At 43.7% G+C, this 25,564-nt stretch overlaps 1 protein-coding gene across 3 annotated transcripts in view; it reads right to left on the reverse strand.

Moving 5' to 3' along the window:
* ece2b (endothelin converting enzyme 2b) overlaps window positions 1-17,100 on the reverse strand; it is a 60,243-nt gene extending 43,143 nt beyond the window's left edge. Inside the window, exons 1-2 of one of the 3 annotated variants that reach the window (XM_072691833.1) lie at window positions 16,967-17,100; window positions 16,678-16,828 (exon numbers count right to left, since the gene is read on the reverse strand). In XM_072691833.1, coding sequence (XP_072547934.1) covers window positions 16,678-16,710 — 33 coding nt within the window. In that variant the 5' untranslated portion in view covers window positions 16,711-16,828; window positions 16,967-17,100. Of the gene's footprint in view, window positions 1-2,094; window positions 2,191-16,677; window positions 16,832-16,966 lie in introns of those variants that run through there. The other 2 variants (XM_072691832.1, XM_072691834.1) reach the window with 2 other exon arrangements.
* Window positions 17,101-25,564: the final 8,464 nt, after the last annotated feature.

Raw genomic sequence — 25,564 nt, forward strand, 5'->3', positions numbered from 1 at the left:
CAGTGGGTGGTTTTCCTGTTCTCCAGGATGTATTAGGAATTCAGTAGGATAAGAATCATATCTTTACTGATACCAGTATGACTGTGATATCATGCTGCAGCCATGATATCTACATATTATACATATTACATAATATTGTGAACTTTATCCTACCACCATTGGTAGATAGTGAGGTAAGTAGGTAGGTTGGTAGATAGTGAGGTTAGTAGGTAGATTGGTAGATAGTGAGGTAAGTAGGTAGGTAGGTTGGTAGATAGTGAGGTAAATGGGTAGATAGGTTGGTAGATAATGAAATAAGTAGGTAGGTAGATTGGTAGATAGTGAGGTAAGTAGGTAGGTTGGTAGATAGTGAGGTAAGTAGGTAGGTAGGTTGGTAGATAGTGAGGTAAGTAGGTAGGTTGGTAGATAGTGAGGTAAGTAGGTAGGTAGGTTGGTAGGTTCTCACCCTCTCTTGCATTCTTCCTCTTACCAACCTACCTACCTACCTACTTACCTCATTATCTACCAACCTACCTACCTACTTACCTCACTATCTACCAACCTACCTACTTACCTCACTATCTACCAACCTACCTACCTACTTACCTCATTATCTACCAACCTACCTACTTACCTCACTATCTACCAACCTACCTACCTACTTACCTCACTATCTACCAACCTACCTACTTACCTCACTATCTACCAATCTACCTACCTACCTCATTATCTACCAACCTATCTACCCATTTACCTCACTATCTACCAACCTACCTACCTACTTACCTCACTATCTACCAATCTACCTACTAACCTCACTATCTACCAACCTACCTACTTACCTCACTATCTACCAATCTACCTACCTACTTACCTCATTATCTACTAACCTACCTACCTACTTACTTCATTATCTACCAACATATCTACCCACTTATCTCACTATCTACCAACATATCTACCCACTTACCTCACTATCTACTAACCTACCTACCTACCTCATTATCTACCAACCTATCTACCCATTTACCTCACTATCTACCAACCTACCTACCTACTTACCTCACTATCTACCAATCTACCTACTAACCTCACTATCTACCAACCTTCCTACTTACCTCACTATCTACCAATCTACCTACCTACTTACCTCATTATCTACTAACCTACCTACCTACTTACCTCATTATCTACCAACATATCTACCCACTTATCTCACTATCTACTAACCTACCTACTTACCTCACTATCTACCAACCTATCTACCCACTTACCTCTCTATCTACCTCATTACCCAATTACCTCAGTATTTACCAGTATTTAGCATTGGTTTGCAAAGAGATGGTGCTGCGCCTTTTCTCCTAAAATGAGAGAAAACTGAAAGAGAGGACAGAAAGCTGGAGGACAGAGAGGGAGCATAGCTGAGTGTGAAGGCAGAGAGAAAAGTGCTGGCCTGAGCACTCAGTGGTGACACAAAAAGGAAGTCGGGGTTCAGCAATCTCCCTTTCCTCTTTTCTTCAATTCATGACCTCTCTCTTCGCCCCTACAATCAGACCCACTCCATAACTTACACACACACTCCCTCTCTCTCTCACACACACACAGACAGAATACTGCACTAAGCTCAACATTCTGGCTGTTTAAAGCCAGGCCGCACATATCTGGATGTTTTAACTGCTGCACAACGCACCAACACGGGGGGATCCACAAAGAGTTCCTTTTCACTTAGCTAAATAATGCAGCCAAAAGGAAAGCCTGTCTAAATGTGAGAGGAGGCAAGGCACATTGCCATTGGTCAATCCTCACGCTGGCCTTGAATTACCTAGCTTTAAACTTTTACGAAGACCTCCTCTGTGCAATCCCACCCATGTTCTTGCTCAGTGCATTAAAACATACTGTTCCTGCCGCTCCTGCTAGAGCCTGCGCAACCCTCCACAGACCCCGCTCGCAACTGCCGTTCTGTTAGAAAGGGGAGGGGGGGATCGCTGCAGCTGTCAACTGTACTGCCATGACCGCCAAACACACTCAAACGCAACGCTTCCTCTCCCAAACGACAGCATGCAGCGAGCGAGAGAGACGGTGAGAGAGAGAGACAGTCCGGCAGCGGGAACTTACCTTACAGAGAGAGACAGCCCGGCGCATTATAGAGCCACGACTCTACACTGCTCACTGCCGCCGAGTCTTACTGCTGGTGGTCAGAGAGAGATGGTAAACATCCAGCCACAGAGAGGAGAGAGGGGGAGTGAGCGAGCGAGCGAGTGAGGGAGAGAAGGAGAATGGGAGGGAGGGAAGGCAGGGGAAGAGGAAGAATGCAAGAGAGGGTGAGAACAAACAAACAGAATGAGAAGTATAAAGAAGACACAAGAGAGACAGAGAGAGAGAGAGACAGAGAGAGAGAGAGAGAGAGAGAGAGAGAGAGAGTGAGAGAGAGAGAGAGAGAGAGAGAGAGAGAGAGAGAGAGTGAGAGAGAGAGAGAGAGAGAGAGAGAGAGTGAGAGAGTGAGAGAGAGAGAGAGAGAGAGAGAGAGAGGAAAAAAGTGTAGTTCTAGAGGGGCAAAGAGAAGCAGGGGGGCATGGGGGAGAAGAAGTCCGTCAGAAAAGGAGGGGGGGCGAGAGAGAAAGAACAGTTTAAGAAGGACCATGGGGAGTGAGGGGTCATGGGGAAGAACACGTTAGAGAGAATGGGAGGAGAGAGAGAGAGAGAGAGTGCTTGAAGAAGAACAGTGAGAAGGTGGGGGGCCATAGAGAAGAACAAACTAGAGAGAATTGAAGAGAGAGTGGGAGAGAGACTGCTGTGATAAGTGACAGATGAAAAGTACAATTAGGACATTTCTACTCAAGAAGACAAGAGAGAGAGAGAGGGTGTGGGGGCGAGAGAGGTTGAGTTTTGCTGGCAAGCTCCATTCTGAGAGCATTATGATAATAAAGAACAGAAAGCTCCAAAAGAAGGAGCCACCCATATCTCTTCTTTGCTGCCAAGAGACAGAGAGAATGAGTGTATGTATTTGCCTGTGTGTGTGCGTGTGTATGTGTGTGTGTGCGTTCTCTCTCTCTCTTCAAATGATCTCAGAGAAATCACTGCGTATTCAACAGCACATAAATACATGCTTCCCGCACAGTAAGCGTCTTTCACAATCACCCTCGGCCTCTACCATTCATAAAGACTCCATTCAGCCGTCCAGTGCCGAGAGCAGTAGCGCACCGCCGCCAGCAGGGGGTCAAACAGACCGTCGCACTGTTGTGGTACAAAGGGCCATTCTGCTCACCGCTGACAGGCCAATGTGTCCTGATGCAGTTAGCCACTCGGATGCACTTCACACGAGCACTCTGCGCCCGTAAACCAACAGGCCCACCAAATAAAAGCCTGCCCGAGCGCGCCTCTTTTGTTATGTAAACATTACATAAGGGACACTAGTCCAACACAGCGTGGTCAGCTTTAAAAACAGCCTAGCTGTATCCATATACCTCCCCACACACACACTAACACACACACACACACACACATTGTTTCAGGTACATCAGTGACATGTGTTTACAGCACTATGTTAACGCTCATCTTATGTTTCTGTACACTGCCCCTATTTTTCCTCCTCACACTGTGTCTGCCTCACTCTTTACAGAGAGACAGAGAGAGAGAGAGAGAGAGAGAGAGAGAGACATGGAAGTAGAAAGAGAGAAAGGGACAGAAGAGAGAAAGAAAGGGGGCAGAACAGAAAGAGAGAGCGAGAGAGAGAGAGAGAGAGAGAGAGAGAGAGAGAGAGAGAGAGATAGGGGAGGACAGAGGGAGAGGGAAAGAGGGTAGGAGAAAGAAAAAGAGCACAAGCTATAGAGACCACCCTGATAAGACACAGACAACAGTCAACACAGCCTGGCTATGGAGACCACCCTGAGGAGGTGTAGACTCAGCCTGGCTACAGAGACCACCCCTACGAGGTATAGATTCAGTCGACACAGCCTGGCTATAGAGACCACCTTGATGAGGTGAAGACTCAGCCTGGCTATAGAGACCACCCTGACAAGACACAGAATACAGTCAACACAGTCTGGCTATAGAGACCACCCTAATGAGGTGAAGACTCAGCCTGGCTACAGAGACCACCCCTACGAGGCATAGACTCAGTCGACACAGCCTGGCTATAGAGACCCCCCTAACAAAGTACAGACTCAGCATGGCTATAGAGACCACCCTGACAAGGTATGGACTTAGTGTAGTGATAGAGACCACCCTGACAAGGTACTGACTCAGTCTGGCATTAGACACCACCCTAAAATGGTACAGACTCAGCCTGGCTTTAGAGACCACCTTCACAAGATACAAACTCAGGAGACACAGCCTGGCTTTATAGACCACCTTGATGAGGTACAGACTCAGTCTGGCAATGGAGACCACCTTGACGATGAACTGACTCTCTGAGTCTGGTGATAGAGACTGAACCTAAAGGGAAAGAGAGAGAAAGAAAAGAAACACAGACAGATAGAAAGGGAGGGTGAGACTGGGAGACAGAACAAAAAAGTGATGATAGAGTGATGAGAGGACAGAAAAGAGAGAGCAGGAGAGTGAGAGAGAGAGCGAGACAGAACGGGGGAGGGGGGCAGAACAAAAAGAGAGAGAAAAAAGAGAGAGCGAGAGAGAGAGAGACATTAGAGGACAGAACAGAGAGAGAGATAGAGAACAGAGACAAGCAGAATGATGTCACTCTTTGGGCGCCAAGGTTACCAGGCTCTGTGCACATGGCTAGGGAAAGGAAGGAGGGAGGAACTGATGGAAGAGAGAGGGAAGGAAGGAAGAAAGAGGAGGAAAAAAATACAGCAGAGGGGGAACAAAAGTTAGAGGAGAGGAGAGGAGAGCGGGGCGGCAGAGTGAGAGCGTTTCTTTAAAAGCAAAAAAAAGCAGATTAAGGGAGGGAGTGTGTGTTTTGGGTTGAGCTGAATTTCTGAGCTGATGATGAGAGCAGCAGGGAGTGATCAGTAGGCAATGATCAGTTTCACCAATTCTCTCTCACTCTCTCCTCTCCACTCCTCTCCTCTCCTCTTCACATAAAAACTCAAACAAGGCCCATGGAGGATTCTCTGCATCTGAATTATACAAACACATACACACGTCTCTCTCGCCAGTGTTCCAAAAACAGCACCATCGAGTCCTTGTTTCACCTCCTGCTACCTCACACACGCACACTCCCAGACTCACGTGCACAGTGAGGGGACTGTCAACAATGCATTGATCAGAGAGTGAACAAAGACAGGGCCATTAATACTGAACACGCTTTTAGAAAGACAAACACTCTCTCACTCTGAGAGCATCTACATTGTTTAAAGGCTCCAAAGTGGCTCTTTGACGTACAGTCCTAGGAATCGACTCAGATGAGGGAGTTTAGTATTTAAAGCCTGAAACACCGGATTCCTCTGAGGCACACTACTGAAGATGTGTCCTTACATGAACAAAACAACTCCTACACTCAGCATAGCCAGGTCACCTGTATGTTTTTGGGAGGTGGCAGGAAACCAGAGTTCGGAGAAGTCCCACACGGACATGGGGAGAACCTGTCCTGCTTCTTTTAAATGAGGCCCAGCCCAGAGCAACCAATCGTAACTGAACTCATTTACATACTGTATATCCAACAAGATCTCATCCCATTCGTACATATACTACAAGAAAGTCAAGACATTCCAAAAAACTTTGTCCTATTCACACTATAGCTATAGCTTTATACACAACCTGTCTGCCTGTTGAAGAAGAATTGAGAAAACAGTGTCACTACAGATACACTTCATGCTGCTTTTCTCCATTATGGAGCTTCTAAAAAGGAAATAAAGGATGAAAACTGGAAACAGTCACACTGTTTTTTGTCATGTGCACAATTCCATGCATTTCAATGAGATACTGCATACACAACTTCTGGGTGAATATGTTTTGCCTGCAAACTTTCGCGTGGAGTTTCACGTCCCCGGCTGTGTGATTGTTGCAGGAGATATACAACTCAACACAGTCGAGAGGTGGCATGGCACACAGTCAGTCAATTCCTGAAATGCTCTTTTAGGCACATATGCATGAATTCCACTTCAGAGCAGGCTGGTTTATCTAGTCTTAAATCTTAAAGGTGCAATAACAAAAACAGCCTGTTTTACTGCAATTAATGAACAGAGGACAGAAAACAATCACATACAAAATGAATAGGCGCTTTAAGAGTGTATGTGTGCATGTATGTGAGTGTGTGTTTGCCCTCTGTTGTATTTTCACCATCACTGGATGTATCCTTGATGTGTGTGTGCGGGCACGTGTTCTCTGGTTTGACTGCTTCACTACCAGAACAGAAAAGTATTCTCTCTCTCTCTCTCTCTCTCTCTGCTGCAGTGCAGAGTTGGCAGAATGCTAAACATTCAAAAGATGGTAAAAGGAACACCAGAACATAATGTAGGAAGGTGTCCAAACAGATTGAAGAATGAATTGACTGGGGAAAAGGGGAGAGAGGCAGTGCTGCAGAGGGAAGGAGAAGTGAGAAACGGTCCTGTCTTCTAGACAAGGGAAAAACACAACAAATGGTACTAAGTAAAGAAAGCATGAAACACTGTCACAGTCACTATATGTCCAAATGTTTGTGGACACCCCTTCTAATGAGTGCATTCAGCTGTTTTAAGTTGTACTCACTGCTGACACAGATGTGCAAATGCACAACACACAGCTTGTCTAGTCCCTATAGAGATTATTGCCAACACAATAGGACTCTCTGGAGCAGTTAAACATGAACCTGTTGGCACCATGCTGCCTAATGCTGGGCATGGGCTAGAGGGGTATAAAGCCCCCCAGCATTGAGCTGTGAAGCAGTGGAACTGTGTTCTCTGAAAGGATGGTTGGTGCTTCACCCAATACCTCTGGGATGAGTTGGGGAGTTGGGGATGAGGTGGGGTGGTGATCCCCAAACATCCTGACATCACTAATGCTCTTGTCACTAAATACAATCAAATCCTCACAGCAATGCACCAGAATCTAGAAGAAAGTCAGTAGTACGAACTCTTTTTTAATATCCTTGATTTCAGAAATAACGATAAATGAGCAGGTGTCCCAATACTTTTGTTCCTTGTTGTGTTATTTTAATCTGGCAGTTCTTTCAACTTGAATAATTAAATATAATAATACATAACCAGTTTTCTCCCACTCCTTCAGTCAACCAAGAGCAGTGTATTGTGTTACAGCATGTATATATGTGTGTGCGTACATGTTTAAAACACACTGTTCCGTGACTTCTCCATGCATACATAAATCATGCAGGCTGTCTGCCTGGTGCATTATTGAAGGCCTGTGTTAGGGTTGTGTGGCAAGAGTGTTGAACTCACCTTCGGCCTGGACATGCATGTGGTTCAGTCCTCTAGGACTGGAACTGAGGATCATAGCACTTTGTACTGGCATGAAAACACATCAGAATACAGAAATTATGATTCAGTATATTGTGATATACTGTAATCTTTCTAACACCCTTGGTGTTTTCCCTGCTCCAGCACACCTGGATCAACTCATTAGGTATTTCCCAAGATTAACTGGAGTATTTGAGGTGAGAAATCACCTAACTGTGCTGGTTGACAGCCCCTCAGGACCAGAACTGAAGAAACCTGGTGTAGCGTATTACGTAGCAAAAACCACACAGAGGCATCTGCACACTGGCTTCTATTATAAGTGCACTTTGAGTCAAAGGGCTTTGTGCTCTTTTATGAAGTGCAGGTAAACATGTCATTATTTCCCATGGTAAACCACCGTGCATTACAGATGCTGTTGATGGAGATCAGGTTTGAAAAAAGGCTAAAGTCTTCCTTTAACAGGTAAACAGTCCTGTGGCATTAGACAACAAAAAGGGGTTTAAGGATTGGCCAAAATAAATGATGGCTGCTGGACTGTAGCTGACTGTGTAGGAAACAGAAGCCCCACAGGTTCTCTCTACCTCTGTTTCCTCTGTTGAATCACATATAGCAGCATTCATGGTTTAACTCTTCAACAATTTTACAGTTCAACAGATCCAGTGACACTCACATTGTGAAATGTTAAGGATACTATTTGATCCACGATTTGATTTGATCCACGTTTTGTATTTACCTTGGTATCGTTGAACAATGAGGCTCTGGCCCATGGAAGTGACAAACCGTGAACCTCAAACACCGGGCTATCGATAACAGGGTTGTGGGTTCGATTCCTGGGCTTGGTAAGCTGCCACTGTTGGGCCCTTGAGCAAGGCTCTTTACTCTCTCTGCTCCCCAGGCGCTGGAGTTGGCTGCCCACCGCTCTGGGTGTTTGTGTACTCACCGCCCCTAGTTCACTAGTGTGTGTGTGTTCACTACCACAGATGGGTTAAATGCGGAGGACACATTTTGCTGTACAGTGACAGATATGTGCACCTTTACCTTAGTTATGGGAATACGAGTTGCTAAGCGAACCAGGTCTCATGGCCAAGGCTTTATCTGTGCCTGTGCCCTCAGAAGGGGAGCTTAAACTCAGCATGTAACAAAGAGAAAGATGCGGGGGGGCAAATGGGGATCTAGACTAGGCTAAAAGCTAACACTAGACAGCTCATGTCTGCTGTCTCAAACACAAGCTGGACTACCTCAGCTCAACCAAACTGGAGCTTAACGCACATCAAAAAGAGAAAGCCAGTACACTCAAGAAAGCCAACCTTGGGGAAAGCAAGTGGGGGCGTGGCTAAAAGCTAATCAGCTACAACCTCTTCAGCTTGCTAACAGCATATTGTGCTGAGTGGACAACAGGAGGATAGTAACACTATCCAGGTAGACTTATTAATTAAAAAATTAGTGTTTTTTACAGTGTTAAAATTAAGCAGCGCTTATCTTTTTTCTGGAGATCAGTATAATGGAAATGTTCAGTAAATACATTCTTTGGTACCTTTAATCTGACTCTGATCAGATGTTTCCAGAGCATGCAACCTTGTTTAGAATAGAAAATCTGAGCACTGTTTGGATGTTTACGTTAGCTTCACGACAGCTTTAGCTGATAGTTAGACTAGCTGAAATGGCTTCATATTCCCAACCCAGTGCTTTACATTGGTCCTGACACAGGAAATTCTGTACCCAAATAGTGCACTGTATGTCTAACAAAGAGCCAAATGGGATGCAATCCGTATGTACAGATCACTACCGGACATAAAAGGCAGTATTTCTGAGTAGAAAACATAGTTTAATGATTACAGAGTGCACTATAGCATCTCTACTTCCTCCGGAAGCTGAGAAAGGCCCGTCTCCCTCCACCCATCCTCACCCTCTTCTATAGGGGAACCATAGAGAGCATCCTAAGCAGCTGCATCACTGCCTGGTTTGGGACCTGCACAGCCTCTGACCGCAAGTCCCTCCAACGCATTGTGAGGACAGCTGAGAGGATCATCGGAGTCTCTCTCCCCTCCGTCATGGACATTTACACCACCCGCTGCATCCGCAAAGCAACCAGCATTGTGGATGACTCCACCCACCCTTCACACAGACTGTTCTCCCTCCTGCCATCAGGAAGAAGGTACCGCAGCATCCGGTCCAACACGACCAGACTCTGCAACAGCTTCTTCCCCCAAGCCATCAGACTCCTCAACACAACTCAACTTCTGAACTGATATCTTTCTGGTACATGTACACTCTCCCTCTCTCTCTCTCTCTCCAACCATTTACCCCAGATAACATGGGAAGCATTTTTTGCACAAGCATTGGCACTAATAACTTTACTATCTCACTGGACTCTATTTATTACACATTGCACAATTTGCACACTACCGTCAATTATTCATTATTCTCTGGTCTGTACTGTGTTGTGTTGTCTGTCCGCACTTTGTTTGTTTGTGTTGCACTTGTGTCTTGTATGCACTGTCTATGTTGCACCATGGTCCTGGAGGAACGTTGTTTCGTTTCACTGTGTACTCTGTATGTAGTTGAAATGACAATAAAACCCACTTGACTTGACTTGAAGAAGGAAGTCAATTGGTATTCAGTCTTGTGATGCTATTGATCTGTATATGTGTATGTCAGGACCGTTACAGAGCGCAGGTATGCTACCTGTGAGATATGGATAGCTTATCCACACAAATGTGAACCCTCAAGTCAGTAAGTCTGGATGTAAGAAGAAATTGGAATTGAACAACAAGGCCTACAAGGTCTGATAGTAGTTTCTAGTGTTGCACTGATACCGATACTATATCAGTATGGGCGCCGATACTGGCACTTACACGCAGTATCGGTATTGGCAGCAGAGACCAAAATTAAAGCCAAACACTGAAGTTTAGTATCTTTTTACATAGAGACGTGTACTTGAAATGAAATGTGAATTTCAAACACCAAATATAAAGCTGTTTGGTCAAGCTTAGCAAGATTATGCTTCCCTACTTGCTTACTGCATTGTGGCGATTTTTATTGTTTCATAGCTCTGAAACCTTTAAAATGTGCAGTTACTCAACCAGTACATGCTGTTCTTTATAAAGATAATCAGGATTTATAGCTATCTATCGACTATTTAAGTCAGAGTTGGTATTGGTATCGGTACTCTGTATCTGCAGACGCTTGAAAATCTGGTATTGGTATCGTCTTGGAAAGGAAAACGTAGTATCGGTGCATCCCTAGTAGTTTCCCTGTTCATTTTCCCCATAGAGAAAAAAAACTGCTTAGCCTCAGAGTTCCTAACATGACAGGACTTACGGCACGTGCAGCGGCTAACTGGAGGCCGACATCTGTCAGTGATGCGAACAGTTACACCTCCTGTCCTACATCCAAAGTGATGAAACCAAAATGAGGTATGTCTCACTCATCTGTGAACAGAACCCTACAAGACCATAAAGCAAAATAATGGAAGTCTGCTGAGATCGGGAGTCTCTGCGCAGCAGTTCCTCTCTGCCTGTCTCCATGTTCTACCATAGCGTCTTTGGTGACTCAGTGAAGAACTCAAGTGTGAAGGTAGCCTGTGAGCTCGCTGACCTAGACTGGCCCCTGCACACATTTACGCATGCACGCACATATGCACGCATACACACACACGCATTCACACACACACACACAGGAAAGCGTGGCCATCTCCCTGCACTCACACACCCTTAGGCAGGATGCACCAGCCCTCCCAAGCCCTGAGCAGCCCTCCAGGGTCAAGCAGGGGTCGAGGAGAGAGAGAGCACTCCACCTCCAGAGAGCTCCAACAGCACTCTTTCCCACACCACCACACCCAAGCAGCGCCGCAGGTCTAAAGGCCAGTCACACAAGCACTGTCACGGTAGTTTGCGGACGCGCAAAATAACGAAAGAACGTTGTATGGACTCAAACCTACCAGCCTTTACAGAACACCATCTGGGCTTATCTGGGAGTTAACGCGGTAGCTCTAATCAAATTGACACAATTTGCACTAACATGCTAACAGCCAAGATGTGATTGGGTCTATAGTTTAGCAGATGCAGCTGCACAACTATAAAAATGGGTGAAAAAATTTGGTTGCACAGCCGAAAACAGTAGCAGAAACCACGCTGAAATCCCATTTTAATACATAACAACAATCCAGAAATTCAACTTTGGATAACAGGCATGTTTTGTCTAATGAACTGCATTTAGGGTAATGAGGAAATTGCATAAACTTATGTCTTATTCCTGAATGTTGCTGTTAATGAGCTGTGCTACTTGGCAGGAGTCTAAATCGGAGGTGGTTCAACTCTAGGCTTTACATGCTTCCACACTCTCTGCAAAACACCTTAGCAGCATGACTCCACCACACACTATGTACACACACAGCATTACAGCTCAGTACCCAGTTCTCACTAAACACAAATAGGTCTACTGGAACATTTCTATATATCTATGTATGTTTAACACATTTATTAGGTTAGATATATGACAAGACAACTGAAGTGAAGTCTTCATCGCTGGTGATTCAGTATAGCACTCCCTGGTATACAAAGCAGGAGGGGTGTCCTAATCAGGTTATTTTGCACGCACCCCCCCGATCCCATCTGAGTCTCTTCACGGTGAGTATCAGTCAAAACCGATCCTATCTTAATAATCCAGTCTGACTCTCCTCACTGACCAATCAGCTCCCAGCTCCTTTACAACACTGCAGTCTAATCACTTCTGTGTGTGTGTGTGTAGTAGTAGTACACACTCTGGACTGATATTTTGTTGCTGTTGGTCTACTGGGGTGTAATAAGTAATGAATGTGCTGTGATTGGGGTTTCTATAGCTTGTGTGTATTAGCATTAGCGTTAGCCACCACACAGTTCTTAATCCATGCAGTCTTCAGTACTGGTTAAAAAGCAAAGAAAGGCGAGCGGTTCTCCCGCTGGTAAAACAGAGCTTTTTAGTGATTGTTTTAGAAAGGTTCAGATATTATGGTCTGTTTTCATCTCTTTTATTTACCTTCTGAAAACGTCTGCACTGCTGCCAGCTGGGCAATAAAGTCTGTTAACGGTGCCTCAAGGCCATTAGATGGCGCTCTGACCACCATGGTTAAACAAAGGAACTGGTAGTAAAATATAGGCCACATCCTTTCAAAGCAGCAATCTACCTGAGTGAGACGCATTGTAATTCCAAGAAACTAAAACAAAAACTGTTTCTTTAAGCGTGCCTGACTGCTTTGACGCAGCATTGCTGGCAAAGCAGAACGTTTCTGTGACAGCCTTGTTTTTACAGTCAAGAGAGAAAAACACTGCAGAAGTGTTTTTGTACACAAAGGGCTATGAGCAATCCACGCAGACACAGCCTGTTTAATGGGACTTTTACTGTGAGTGTAATTTTTTTGAGCATCCTGGTCAATTTTAAAAGGAGAATCTTTTTGGTCCATAAACAAATCGTTCGCTTTTTATTCACATGTCAATTCAAATCAGCTCAAGACCAAACACGGGTCTTGGTTTTAGGGCCAAATCAATGTCAATCCTGACAAGCTTAATTTCAACCAAAAAGGAATGTTTATTTAAAGGCCAGATCAAGACAAGTCAGGACCAACAAACCAATAAAATCGCTTTTATGAGCTAATTTAAGTCAGGCCAGACTAGCTCAACAGTTGGAATGCATTGTTGGAATGCTGGGATGTAATGAAATGATGCATTAAATTCTGATTTCAGACCATTAACATCAACATCAGGACCATTAACATCAACATCATCAACAGCATTTAGTTATTTTCTTAATCTGCATACTGATACTGCTCTGGCCTTGCCCATGTCAAAGACACCACATATACACTGTTTAAGTGAAACAATACCCAAGACTGTTGAAGTTAAAAGTGGTGTGTTAGTGAACGTCGTCTGTCTAAAGCTTAACTCTTCTGCATGATAACAGAAACCAAAATTGTTCCAAGTAGCTCTCTGACGGGAACCATGTTTAAGGAGGCAGTCCAACTCTAGTTGGAGCCCATAAACATGTTTGTTTTAATATTTTACAACTATATTCATGTACTGAAACTTAAATCAGATGTACTGAACCAGGACAAATATGTTTAACCAAGAAACTAAATTAGCAAGTATCAATTAGCATCGTCCAAACCACATCTACATTATTGATCCCTTCTGCCAGGCTCAAATAATCTCAAATAATGTGTGCGTAGTGTCTGACAGTATGACACACTGTCTTCTATAAAAATGGACAAAAGTACAGACTGATGCTTCAAGATGGCTCCTGTTATTTTAGCTATGCAGCGTAGTATTCTCCATTTTCATAGATAACTCATACATATAAGTGACAGAAACTATATAGTACAATTTGAAGCAAAGTAAATGATTCGTTAGACATGTAGCAAGATGCTGGTGGAGTATACAACTAGCTTGTTAGCTACATCAGCATCACAGTAAAACTAAACTGTGCCCTACTCGCTTCATAGTGCAGTACTTTGAGGTTCCCTTTGTATATGTGTACCATTACAGTGAACAAACGATGTACACTAAACAGACATGGAATGCCCATACTTCATCGCACTGTTTGGTTTGAAGATTCACGCCCAGCTTCTCTGAGATAGACCGACATTCAGATTGTTCATGCAATGCAATTGTAAGCTCCCTCACAAAGCATGTCCGAAATCGTTCCCTACCTTGTTGAATTCTGTTTTCTATAAGAGTGCTCTACATAGTGATCTAGATTATGGAGTAGCAGTTAGAGGTCTAAGGATTAGGCAAACTCGAACAGTAACCAAAAGCTATAAAACCATGCTGTAGCAAGTAGCATGTATACATCATGCTGTCACCTATCAGGCAGTAAACAGCATTAGCTGCATTAGCAAAGGAGAAAGCTTTTGTGCAGCTGCTGGGGTTTCTGCAGCACCACGGCACAAGAGAGACCATTGGGAAAAACTGTCCCTTGTTTAGCATCATTCTGTCAATCTGTCATTCTTTCACAGGTGCCGCCGGACATGCAACCTGCAGCATTGACATAACTGTATGGCTACAGAAAAGGCATTCTGTTTACACTAGAGCTGAATGTGGTCAAGATCTGACTCTGATTACCTGAGACATCAACATGCGTTCCCAGTGACAGGATCACACTGGAATTTCTTCCGGTCACATGAAAACCCAGGTATAAACTGTGATCAGATCACTTAAACCATATTGAGAGGTGGTCCAGGCGACATTCAACACCAGTGTAAGTGGTCACACTGAGGACGTATGCCAAAGTACATCCAGATACAGGCCAGACATGAAACCTGTTAATGCAAGGTGTAAACAGCCTCATCTGGTTTGTTCAGTGAGGTGGATTTGTGTTAAATTCGGAAAGCTGGGGTAAAATGTCTTTACCATCACCTGCAGACTTCTCCGTTATCTTAGCACACTGGTGCAGTGTCTTTTTTGACACACTTTCTCTTTGTGGGTTTCTCTTTTTTCAGTTTCAGCAACTAGCTAAGGCTGGTTTGGGGAAAAAAGTCTTGAACTTCTAAATTGCCGGTCTGAGCATGAGCTACTGCTTGGGAAGAGATGGGGAGATGGGGAGGGGTGGGATGATATAATTAAGGACTCTGAATCAAAGAAGGCGAGGAAGGTCAGGTTTTAGACGCAGTTATGTGATTATTTTGTGTGCATCTTGTTTGATGAGCAATAATGTAATGAACGGGGTCAACATGAGTTTTCGGTGAACGGATCACGTTATGATTTCACTTAACCACATGAGTAAACCCGTCCAGGACGCATTGTGATTGGATTACAATCAGATTGCTTAAACCACAATCTGAGAGTGGCCAGAGTCCGAGAGAGTGCAAAGTGGCTGGATGGTTGATGGCTCTCTCTCCCTTTTATCACTCCTAGGCGATGTTGTCCGGCACAGGCACCTGTTACCTGGTCAGGCGATGGCTGGGTCTGTTTACATCAGAGGAGACATGTGTTAAGTCCTTACCCTCTTAGTATTGGGAGCATTGCTAGTGCTAGTTTTCTGTGTCCCGATACTGAAGAAAAAAGTCAATTTAATCGACACCATTAATTATTGCTGTTATGGAGCACTGGTATCTGATTAATTACAGAGTGTGTTGTCCTGCGGTTTAGTCCTTTACATTTTCAGATAAAGCCAGGATGGGAATGTGACGACCATCAATTCTTCCACTGCATTGTGGAACCCTCACCCTTCCTTAGCTCTATTAACGACCCCCCAAAGACTGACCACCTTGGTGAGAAACCATAGGTTTCTATCACACACTGGAGACACGTCTAGTGAGTATATCCAGATACTGTCCGGGCTTGACACGCATGTTAATGCCGAGCGTAAAAAAAGCCCTCCATAAGTCACCTAACATTTAAAGCCTCTTTGCTCAGTGCTGATGAAAAGTGCAGTGCCGTCAGCAATGGAAAACGACGGGCCCAGGTGGACCTCAGACTGAAGACAGACCACTTCTGTGACAACATCTGAGCTAGTGTTGTCATATCGTGTTAGCAGTGGCAAAGACATCTCTGTGACCCTCATGGTCACCATGGAAACCGCGTGCGACCCATTATTTTCCACGTCGAGACGCTCCGCGTGCACAGAAGCCGGCCAATAGGAATCACGCCTGTCTCTGCATGAATAACGAGCTACATGAATGCAATTCGTTTTGCAAAAGAAGGGCACAAAGGCAGGGGAGCTCCCGGGGTTGAGCGCGCGCCCATGTTCTGAGGCCCACCCCCCCAGGGCGAGCGAGGGAGGGAGGGAAGAACAGCGTGTCTAGAATTGTTACCCAATGAGCAACAAGTCTATCTGGTTTACTGAGTTAAAACCCCTCCGAATGCCGTCAGGTGGGAAGCCTCGGTGGGCTAGGTGGATCGACAACAGCACAACCCAGCCAACGACGCAGGCGAAATGAAAGCTAGCCGAACGTAAAGGGCGACTTTTTGCTTATTTTTCTCCACTCTGAACGAACTGCATCCGTGCAAAACACTCAACATTGCATGCATGCACACGAGCCGTCTGCAGCTTCATATAGGCTAGCTGAAGTGCAATGCTTAGCGCGTGCAGTAAGTAAAGTAAACGCTGGGCTGCCTGCATAACGCGTTTCGAAACTGCACAGCCAGTCGCGCGAGCATGAAAAACAAGCAGGCTTACGCACTTAGCAGCCTATCTCCAAATCTGCCAGAAATGCCGGGAATCACCCTGAGCTCGAGCGGAGAAGGTCACTGCCATCATCCAGCCCTAATGTCACGTCGCTTGCTGCCCTTTCTCTTCTCGTTCTCCGACACGGCAAGATGGGCGACTGATAGTTGACAGAATGCTGCAGGAGGAAAATGCAACAGTGAGGACTCACGTTGTTCCGCAGATCCTGCAGCGCCAGGCTCATCGTGCAGAGCGCGAGCCGGGAGAAGAAGCAGGGGAGGCGAGCCCGTCACTCACTCCACCTCTGCAGGGGGACTTCAGGGGCCAGCGGGCTAAGCCATGCCTTAACCAGAGCACCACTGCTGCTGAAACACATTAGCCACATCGTTGCTTGACCGTTAGTTAAATCCTGACAACGCTCGTGCTTTGAGTCGCTCGACACAGAGAGAGAGAGAGAGAGAGAGAGAGAGAGAGAGAGAGAGAGAGAGAGGAGTGTTTACCTGATCTCCAGACGCTGTTTAGAAGGCGGCGGGCATGATGGTCAAACACGCACTTCTCCCTTGCCGACCGCGAGCGCTGTTTAGCAACATGCACCGATGACTGTGGGAGATCGCTATCACCCGTCCTCTCCTCCCCCCGCCCATCTCTCTCTCTCTCTCTCTCTCTCTCTCTCTCTCTCTCTCTCTCCCCCTCTCTTCTCTTGTCTACTCTCCTGGCTCCTTCTGTTCTCTTTCTCACCTTGCTTTTCATCTCTCTCTCTCTCTCTCTCTCTCTCTCTCTCTCTCTCTCTCTCTCTCTCTGTCTCTCTCTCTCTCTCTCTCTCTCTCTCTCTCTCTGTCTCTCTCTCTCTCTCCCCCTCTCTTCTCTTGTCTACTCTCCTGGCTCCTTCTGTTCTCTTTCTCACCTTGCTTTTCATCTCTCTCTCTCTCTCTCTCTTTCTCTCTCTCTCTCTCTCTCTCTCTGTCTTTCTCTGTCTCTCTCTGTGTCTCTCTTTGTCTCTGTGTCTCTCTCTGTCTCTCTCGCTCTCTCTCTGTCTCTCGCTCGCTCTCTCTCTCTCTCTCTCTCTCTGCTTGCTCTGCTTGTGCTCTCTCCCTCAGCCCGCTGTCTCTCTTCTTGTACATATAATAAATAAACAGCATGGAAGGTGCGTCGTGTAGATTTTGCCATGGTTGCATTGCAAAGCTATAATCCAGTAATCCAGTTTATTTTTAATTCAAATTATTTTAATTCGAATTCAAGTTTTTAAGATATCAACTTCGTTCCAACTCCAGATTGTTCCTATAGGAATTAATAGGATGCATCTTTCTTAAGTCATGATGATACAAATACACTAGTAACTCCCAACCATGCACATGGGGTACCACATCAACTGTTTGGCATCATGCTAGCAACCACTGAAGGCACTTACCAAGGCAAATACCATACCAATGGCCGTGGCAGCCACCTGAAACACCCTAGCATGACATTCCCTCTGGAACACCTTTGCAACCAGCTGAAGTGCCATTGCAACCGCTAAGAAACACCTTGGTAATACCATAGCAACCATCTGGAGCACTTTATCAACCACCTGAAATACCATACCAATCGCCTGGAGCACTTTATCAACCACCTGAAATACCATAACAACCGCCGGTAGCACCTTAGTAACCTCCTGAAGTACCACAAAAAACACCTAGCAACCACCAAGAAACACCTTAGCAATATCTTAACACCCACTTAGCAACACTTTAGCAACCACATGAAATATCATAGAGACCACCTGGAGCACACTGTCAACCACCTGAAGTTCCGTAGCAATGTACAAATACCATCGCAAGCAACCAGCTATATCCACCACCTAAGCGCACCATAGCACCCACATAGCAACACCTTAGCAACCACGTGAAATAAAGTAGCAATACCATAGTATTGTGTTTGTACTTTTATAGCTCTTTTATGTGACATTTTACACACTTCTGTATTAGTCAAATATAGCTGTGAATGAAAGGTCTATTAACTGAAGAGCTGTTCGTGCTGTGAACAAAATATGCCATGTTTTTTATGTAACACTTACTCAGGGCTCTCTCTCTCCCTCTCTTTTTCTCTCCATATCTAAACGTAAATACTGACATCACCTATCTCCGCAGCGTAGGGCCCCACCCAGCTTCTGCATCCGCTAGAAACGGCTGCAGCAGGCTGGAGAGCTGGCCATGGACCAGAAGCTAGATTAGTCTCCATCAGTTGGCTTTCATCCAGGACAAGGACACACTGACTGGACTTGGACACGCTCAAGTAGTTACACCAAATGACGTGTTGTGTAAAAGTTCTGGGCCCTCGTTCAGAAATGATGTCAGAATTTCTCTGAGAAGCCTCCTGCATGACACGAAAATCATTACCAAGGAAATTACTCAAGAATTTCTTCATGGAATGGATTTGTGGTTATTTATAGCAAGAAAAGACTCTCTAACATTCAGGGAGTGTTTGCACTATTCGAGTAAACCAATGTACATCAAATTACGTGGGATGCTGTGCCTTGAACACAATTGTGTCCGCCACGTTACTCCTCTGCTACGTTCTTTTCACTGAACTGATTTCCCGTAGCTGCCCACATCAGATTCAAAACCCTGACGCTGGCCTTCAAAGTAAAAGATGGATTAGCCTCTCCCTACTTGATGGCAATGGTCAAAACTTGATCTGTACCAAGAGCAATTCAAGCTGCAAAAGGGTTCGTCTTCACCCTTCCTGAAGATGAATGGAAAAAAGCATCTAGCCTTTTTCTCTGTCCTTTCTTCTGTCACTTTCTTTCAAGTGTGCTTAAATCAGTACTAATTCTGCACTTATTAAAGGCTTATGATTGTGTTATGTAAATGGTTTTTGAGTATTATGCATCTCTAGGTATCAATACTGAGAAAAACTATATGTACTTTATGTCTGATCAAGCACCTTCCTATTCATCTAAGCCACTCTGCTGCACAATGGTTAACAAAACAGCTAAGTGGGTTTTAAGGGCCCTAACAATATGTACCCCAGATTACTGTCATTATCTGTCATGTTAAGTAAAAGAGTCAGTGGTGTGGATCAGAGGCTGCCCGTCAGATACACTGAGGAGTTAAATCAGACTGTGTTCATACAGCCAATCTGATCCATGTAAGTAGCAAGTTTTTGCTAAATTTGACAGTGGGGTAAAACTACACTATACTGTTTTCTCCACTGTTATACTCAATATACTCAAATACATAGATTTTTATAAAGCTCATGGGGTTTAATAATGATAAACATTGGCTCATATACAGTTCAATAGTGTTTCATTAGTTATGTGAGGTGGGAAGGAGAGGAGAACCCATGAACTGAATATTATAATAGTTAGTTTAATTGTTGTCTGTAATTTTCAATTAGAAGCTCTTTTTGACATTTAGGAGTGCATACCTTTATACTTTAACTTGAGTAAAAAATGTAAACCATACTTCAGCTAAAGTATTTGTAAACTGGAGTATTTGTACTGTTACTTAATTATAGGACTGTACTCTCTTCTCTCTTCTCTTTCTAACCTAGTCACACTAGGTAGGGAATATTTTCTGAGTGAACAGTAAAGCAGTTTTGTAAGTGGTTCTAGAGCAGGGGTGGACAACAGGGCCAGAGTCCAGCACAGTTTGCTAATTTTCCTGCTCTAACAGATCTACTAAACCTAGCAATTAACAGGTGAGTTGAATAAAAAGCACAAAAAACTATGCAGTAATCCAGCCCTCCAGGATGCCTTAAATGTCAAGTCAGGCTAGCAACACCACTTTAATGCAGGTACGCCCCTATGACCAACATGCATAAGAAATCTTAGCTTCAATCAAGGCAGTCAGGCTAGGGGCTCCTCTCTGACCTACTTAAATCACATAATCTGAAGCTCTGACTTGTCTTTAAAGATTGATGAGCAATGCTGGTGCTCATTGTACCTGGCAGGCACAAGCAGAGGCCTGTCCAGGGTAAGTACAGCACTTATAGCAGTTATACTGTTGCTATTAAGGAAACCAGCATGGAACTATGCACTGTGAAAGCCTGTTGGTCTGTTTTAACCGTGTTCATGCAGTCAATACCTTTCATTGCTTTTTTTGATCACCAGCAGAGACCATTAGTGAACACTGTTGGTTTCTGCACCCCAAGAATAGCTTTAACCACAGTAGCATCACAAGCAATGATGGTCAGGGTGAAGGGAAGTGTGATTGGCCTTGAACACTTGGTGGTAGAGTTCTAGGACATCCTTTAATGATTCAATGATAGATGATAGGAGTAGGGGTATCACTCAAAGAGTATCTATGTTCAGCACTGAGGCACAAAGAGAACAAATAACACCAGAAATAAAAGGTAACAGAAGGTGCATTTCTTATTGTTTTGTTAGTGAGTTACCCTGCGACCCCCCTCCTATACTGTAGGTCAAGATGACTGTGACGGGCTCCAAGTGGTTCAGTGGTTTGTTGCACTGCCACGATGGCCCACGAAGGTCGCAAGTCGCAAGAATCCTAAGCCATGCCACTTTGCCAACAGAGCACAATTGGCCATAGAGAGTAGATAGCACTCTCTCCCTCCTCTCTCTCTCCCTAATCACTCTAAAACATTTGAAGCAATGTTGTCCAGCACAGCGTTTGTTAGCTGGTGCTGCGAGCCGGGGACCCGGTGCCCAGTGTCGCCACATTGGCTGCAGTTCAAATAGAGGCGGTGGCTGGCTTTGCATGTATCAGAGGAGACATGTGTTAAGTCCTTACCCTCCAAGTGTTGGAAGCACTGTTAGTTCTAGGGGGGCTATGAACGGGTGGGTTAACTAGCACCAAATTTGAGAGAAAAAAGATAAAATTTGATAAACAAAACAATAATAATAATAAAAAGATGTCTGGCATTGTGGATTTAAATGTGAAAACACTCAAATCCAGACAGCAATGCAGGGGCACTGCAGAACCAGTACTGAGAAACACTGACTCACCAAAGTAGATAAGCATGGTACTCTTACCCTAACCCGCTTTCTGCAGAAACATATATCTGTGATAGGTTTTTGGAAACTGCCTCAGGTTTTGCTGACGCCAGAACCTGTTGTGGTGTACCTGGAGATCAACTTGTGCATGATAAATGAAGCTGCTGTCCAGATGGAGAGGCCCGCCCACATCCTTCTGTCAGAGTGCCAGTTTGGAAAATCTAGGAGAGTCGTTGAATGTCACACTGAGATTCGTAACACTTGGCAATGTGGACTTATAGCTTCATTCACAACTCCAGGGTCAAAACAAGCATTTGTAGTCGTCCTTTTTGTCTATATGAAAAGGTTTAGGGCTCATGGTGGCGTGGTGGTAAGGCCTGCAGTATGTTTTTATGAGTGAAGCCCAGAGGACAGTCAAACCTTTAAAGACCTACAGTGTGTCTTTACCTGGGATTCTGCTTAATGAGAATTCCAGTTCTACAAATCAGCCAAATAAGATGGCTCTCTGCTGGTTGATGTGAGATTTTGTTTCTTCATTAAACCGGCAGGCCATGGTTCCCTCCACGTACATAACCACCGAGCAGAGACTTTTGTGAGAGAAGAATTCCTGGTATGTCTTCGAATTTAGCAGAATGTCACCAAGTGTGTGAATCACCCATACTGCCTTAAAAGCTATGGCTGCTGCTGCTGTTGTTGTTGGAGGACAGGACATTCATGTGTTTAATATCCAGTCAAAATGGGCATTAAGTATAAATGACTCATCTCAACAGACACTTCTACAGAAGTTTCAACTAGACTGAGTTCAGTCTTACAGGTTGTAGCGTGATTTTAAGGTCTGGACTCTGGGATGGTATTAGCTCACTCTTTCTGTCCAGTTATCCTTGTTGTTCTGTCATTTGTTTCGCTATCTGGTGTCAACCAGAGGAGGATGGGTTCCCCTTTTGAGTCTTGGTTCCTCTCAAGGTTTCTTCCTCTTGATCTGAGACAGTTTTACCTTGCTACTGTCATCTTTAGCTTACTCCAAAGGAGGCTTGGACCCAGATCTTTGTAAAGCTGCATTGTGACAAAGGCCATTCGAAAAAAGCTCAATAGAAATTAAACTCAATTGAATCGAGTGTTCTTCTTTGTCTTTGTCTTATTCACAATAAGAGCTTTTATCAATTCCACATCTTTATACACCCACATTGTTCAGACGTCTTTTCACTAACCTGAAGCAAGAGTCTCTTCTGTCTCTGCTGATTATCTAATAGGGCAGTTTTGGTGGTCTGTCAAGTCTTGTGTGATTGTTAGGAGTTGCAAATTATTTCGAACCTATTTTCTTTTGACTTCCAAGGATTGTCTTACATCTAATCTCATCAGAAATACACTATATGGACAAAAGTATTTGGACAACTACGCATTACACTTACCAGAGCTTTTATGACATACAATTCTAAACCCATAATGCCAGGCTACACTCACACTCTGTAACTTTACATGGTCTGACACTGCATGACTGAATTACTGTGGATTCCAAATGCTTCTACTTTTCAATAATATCACTCACAGCTGATTGTGGAAAGTCTAGGCAGGAAGGAATTTCAACAACTGACTTCTTGGTGTTGGTGGCACCCTATTACATACAGTACCATACTGGAATTCAGTGAGCTCTTTAGAGCAGCCCATTCTTTCCCATAATACAGTGAAAAGCAGACAGCATGTTCAGGTGCTTGTTTTTTATATACCTTTGGCAATGAGACTGAATGACAAAAATGTAGTTTTTGCAGAATGTCTGTTTTTAATTTACTACAGTACCGCACATATCAGAACAGATCAAATAAAATGCTACTGAGTGGTTATAGCTTGAAAGCAGCGTCTGGCTCTGGTGAGCGGTAGGCCGACAGATTCCATCAGTAATCTGTATTTAGCGTTTGTTTGCTTTGTTCTCTGTGTAGGAGATCCCTTATCTCTGAGTGTCAAGTACCTTTGCTTCAAAGAGCCAACAGGAATAATGCATAGGCCGATGTCAAATAACCAGCAAGCAAATATTAATCTCACTTTTTCTATCCCTTATCTATATTTTCCCCAAAATCCCCAGATCCAAAGTGTTCATATGTACCTAAAACATCACAACTAAAATAAAAACATGAACACAACAAATTCAGTGCAGAAACAGTGTTCATATGTATTTGTATTCATTACTTTTTCATGTGATACAAAAACAAAGAAGAAAAAGAAGAGGAGATTTTGGTACTTGGAGTTCTGTGTAATAATATCCCCTGAAGAAAAACAGTGCCGCAAATCCTCCAGATGGATACCAACACTGTTTTTTCTGTATTATTCCTTCACATATGGTGCACGTTACAATCAGACAGATTCTTCTCACTTTCACAGTGAAATGACACCTAATTGCGAAACTCAAGATGGCTGGGACTTGTCAGAACTGTGGAGGATACTTGCAAGACAGTATAGATAAATCTGCACCGGCATGTGGCCACAGAAGAAAATTGTGTCTAAAGAATTGCATCATCTGTTGTAATTTTTGATTGTCGCACCTTGTCACAACCAATTGGACTCAAGGGTTTAACAGTGGATGTTGAGTGCTGTAATAGATGTTCTAGAAACTGAGCAAAACAATGGGAAATTGCATTTCCATTTCCATTGCACTTCCATTTCCGGCCCTGAACACAAAGCATGAACAAGATCGGCTTATCGTCTAATCATGCTCGACAGATTCTTCTTGATATAGTTTTGACGTTTGGCCAGAGTGGGCATCAAACTACCATTGTAGTTGCGAGGGATGCGATAGTGTTAGCATTTTAGCCTGATGTGATGCTGCCCACTACTTCTTAATGTTTAAATACATTTAAAAAACATGGTTTTCATGAGGTGTCCTAACATTTTCACATGACTGTACCTAAATGAAATGCCATACACTTAAATCAATAATTCATGAACTAACAAAACTAAAAGAATTACAGAGCTTCTGTACTGGTGGTTCTGTTCTTCATCCGTCTACACAGGAATGCTTCTAGATCAGTGATATTAGACTATTCATTCTCCTCAACTGCTCTGAGGAAAAGGTAGAAACTGCAGTTACTGTTACAACTATCTGTAGCACCTTCCTATCTAATCTTTTAAGCAAGCCACTTATCCAACCTCTCTCTATCAAAGACACCCTGCCCCTAACATGCACTACCTCCCCAGGGAAACGCCTAGATCTTTAAAGATACTTGCTTTTGAGAGGATAGTGGATTTTTCTCAAGTTGGAATATTCAAGTATATTAATAATATATATTTTTAAACCCAACAAATGAAATGGCAGTTAAATGTGCATGTGTTACTTAAGCTAAATTTACTGTACAACTTAACCTGATTGAACCTCATTTTGATTTAAAAAGTAGTGTGTACTTTTATAGAGCTGTACAACACCAGGGAAGTAGGGAGCTTGTGGAAGCTGAAAAATGCATGTGTGGGTCTTTCTGAACCCAATTAGTGGTACAATACAGCCAAACTGAGACACATGACTAGACTTATTTGTTATTGTCTGCAATATATCTTCAAGTAAGGCAAAGCCTAGCCTGCTACAAGTGATTTCCTTTTTTTCATTCATTACACTTTCCAAATCCAGCGTTTGCTTTTCTGGTAGTTGTGCATGACTAGGTTTTGTTCTCATTGTTAAATTCCTAAATGGTTCTATATAGTACTAAAAGGGCTCTTTGAGTCAATAGTTCAGTAGTGGAAATCGTTTTGGTGCTATGTACAACCATTTTTAAAAGAAATCTATAAAGAACCATCCAACCACAAAAGTTTTTCCACCAATATAAAAAAGTCAAAGAACCCTTTAATCATCCATAGGGTTTTTTGAGTTGTTGTAGTTCTACATAGTACGAAATAACCATTGAAGAACTTTTTTAAGAGTATAGCATTAGGAGATTTTTTATGTGGTTTTTATGTCTATGATGTTTCTTATGAAGACACTTCACCCTAGCTTTGTTATCACGCAAATGTGTTATGGCCCAGACATCAATCTACATACCCAACTCATCAAACTTCGAGAACAAAGCATTGGTGTCATGCTGTTAATGCTAGGTGGAAGCTTGCTTTTCACAGTGAGGCCCAGTTTAAAATAGTAATCTCCATAAAGAAGAATCTCCAGGCCCTTCCCCATCTCCCTGTCTTTTAT

Source organism: Salminus brasiliensis, chromosome 11 (assembly GCF_030463535.1).
Source record: "Salminus brasiliensis chromosome 11, fSalBra1.hap2, whole genome shotgun sequence".
In the NCBI taxonomy this organism is placed as follows: Eukaryota; Metazoa; Chordata; class Actinopteri; order Characiformes; family Bryconidae; genus Salminus; species Salminus brasiliensis.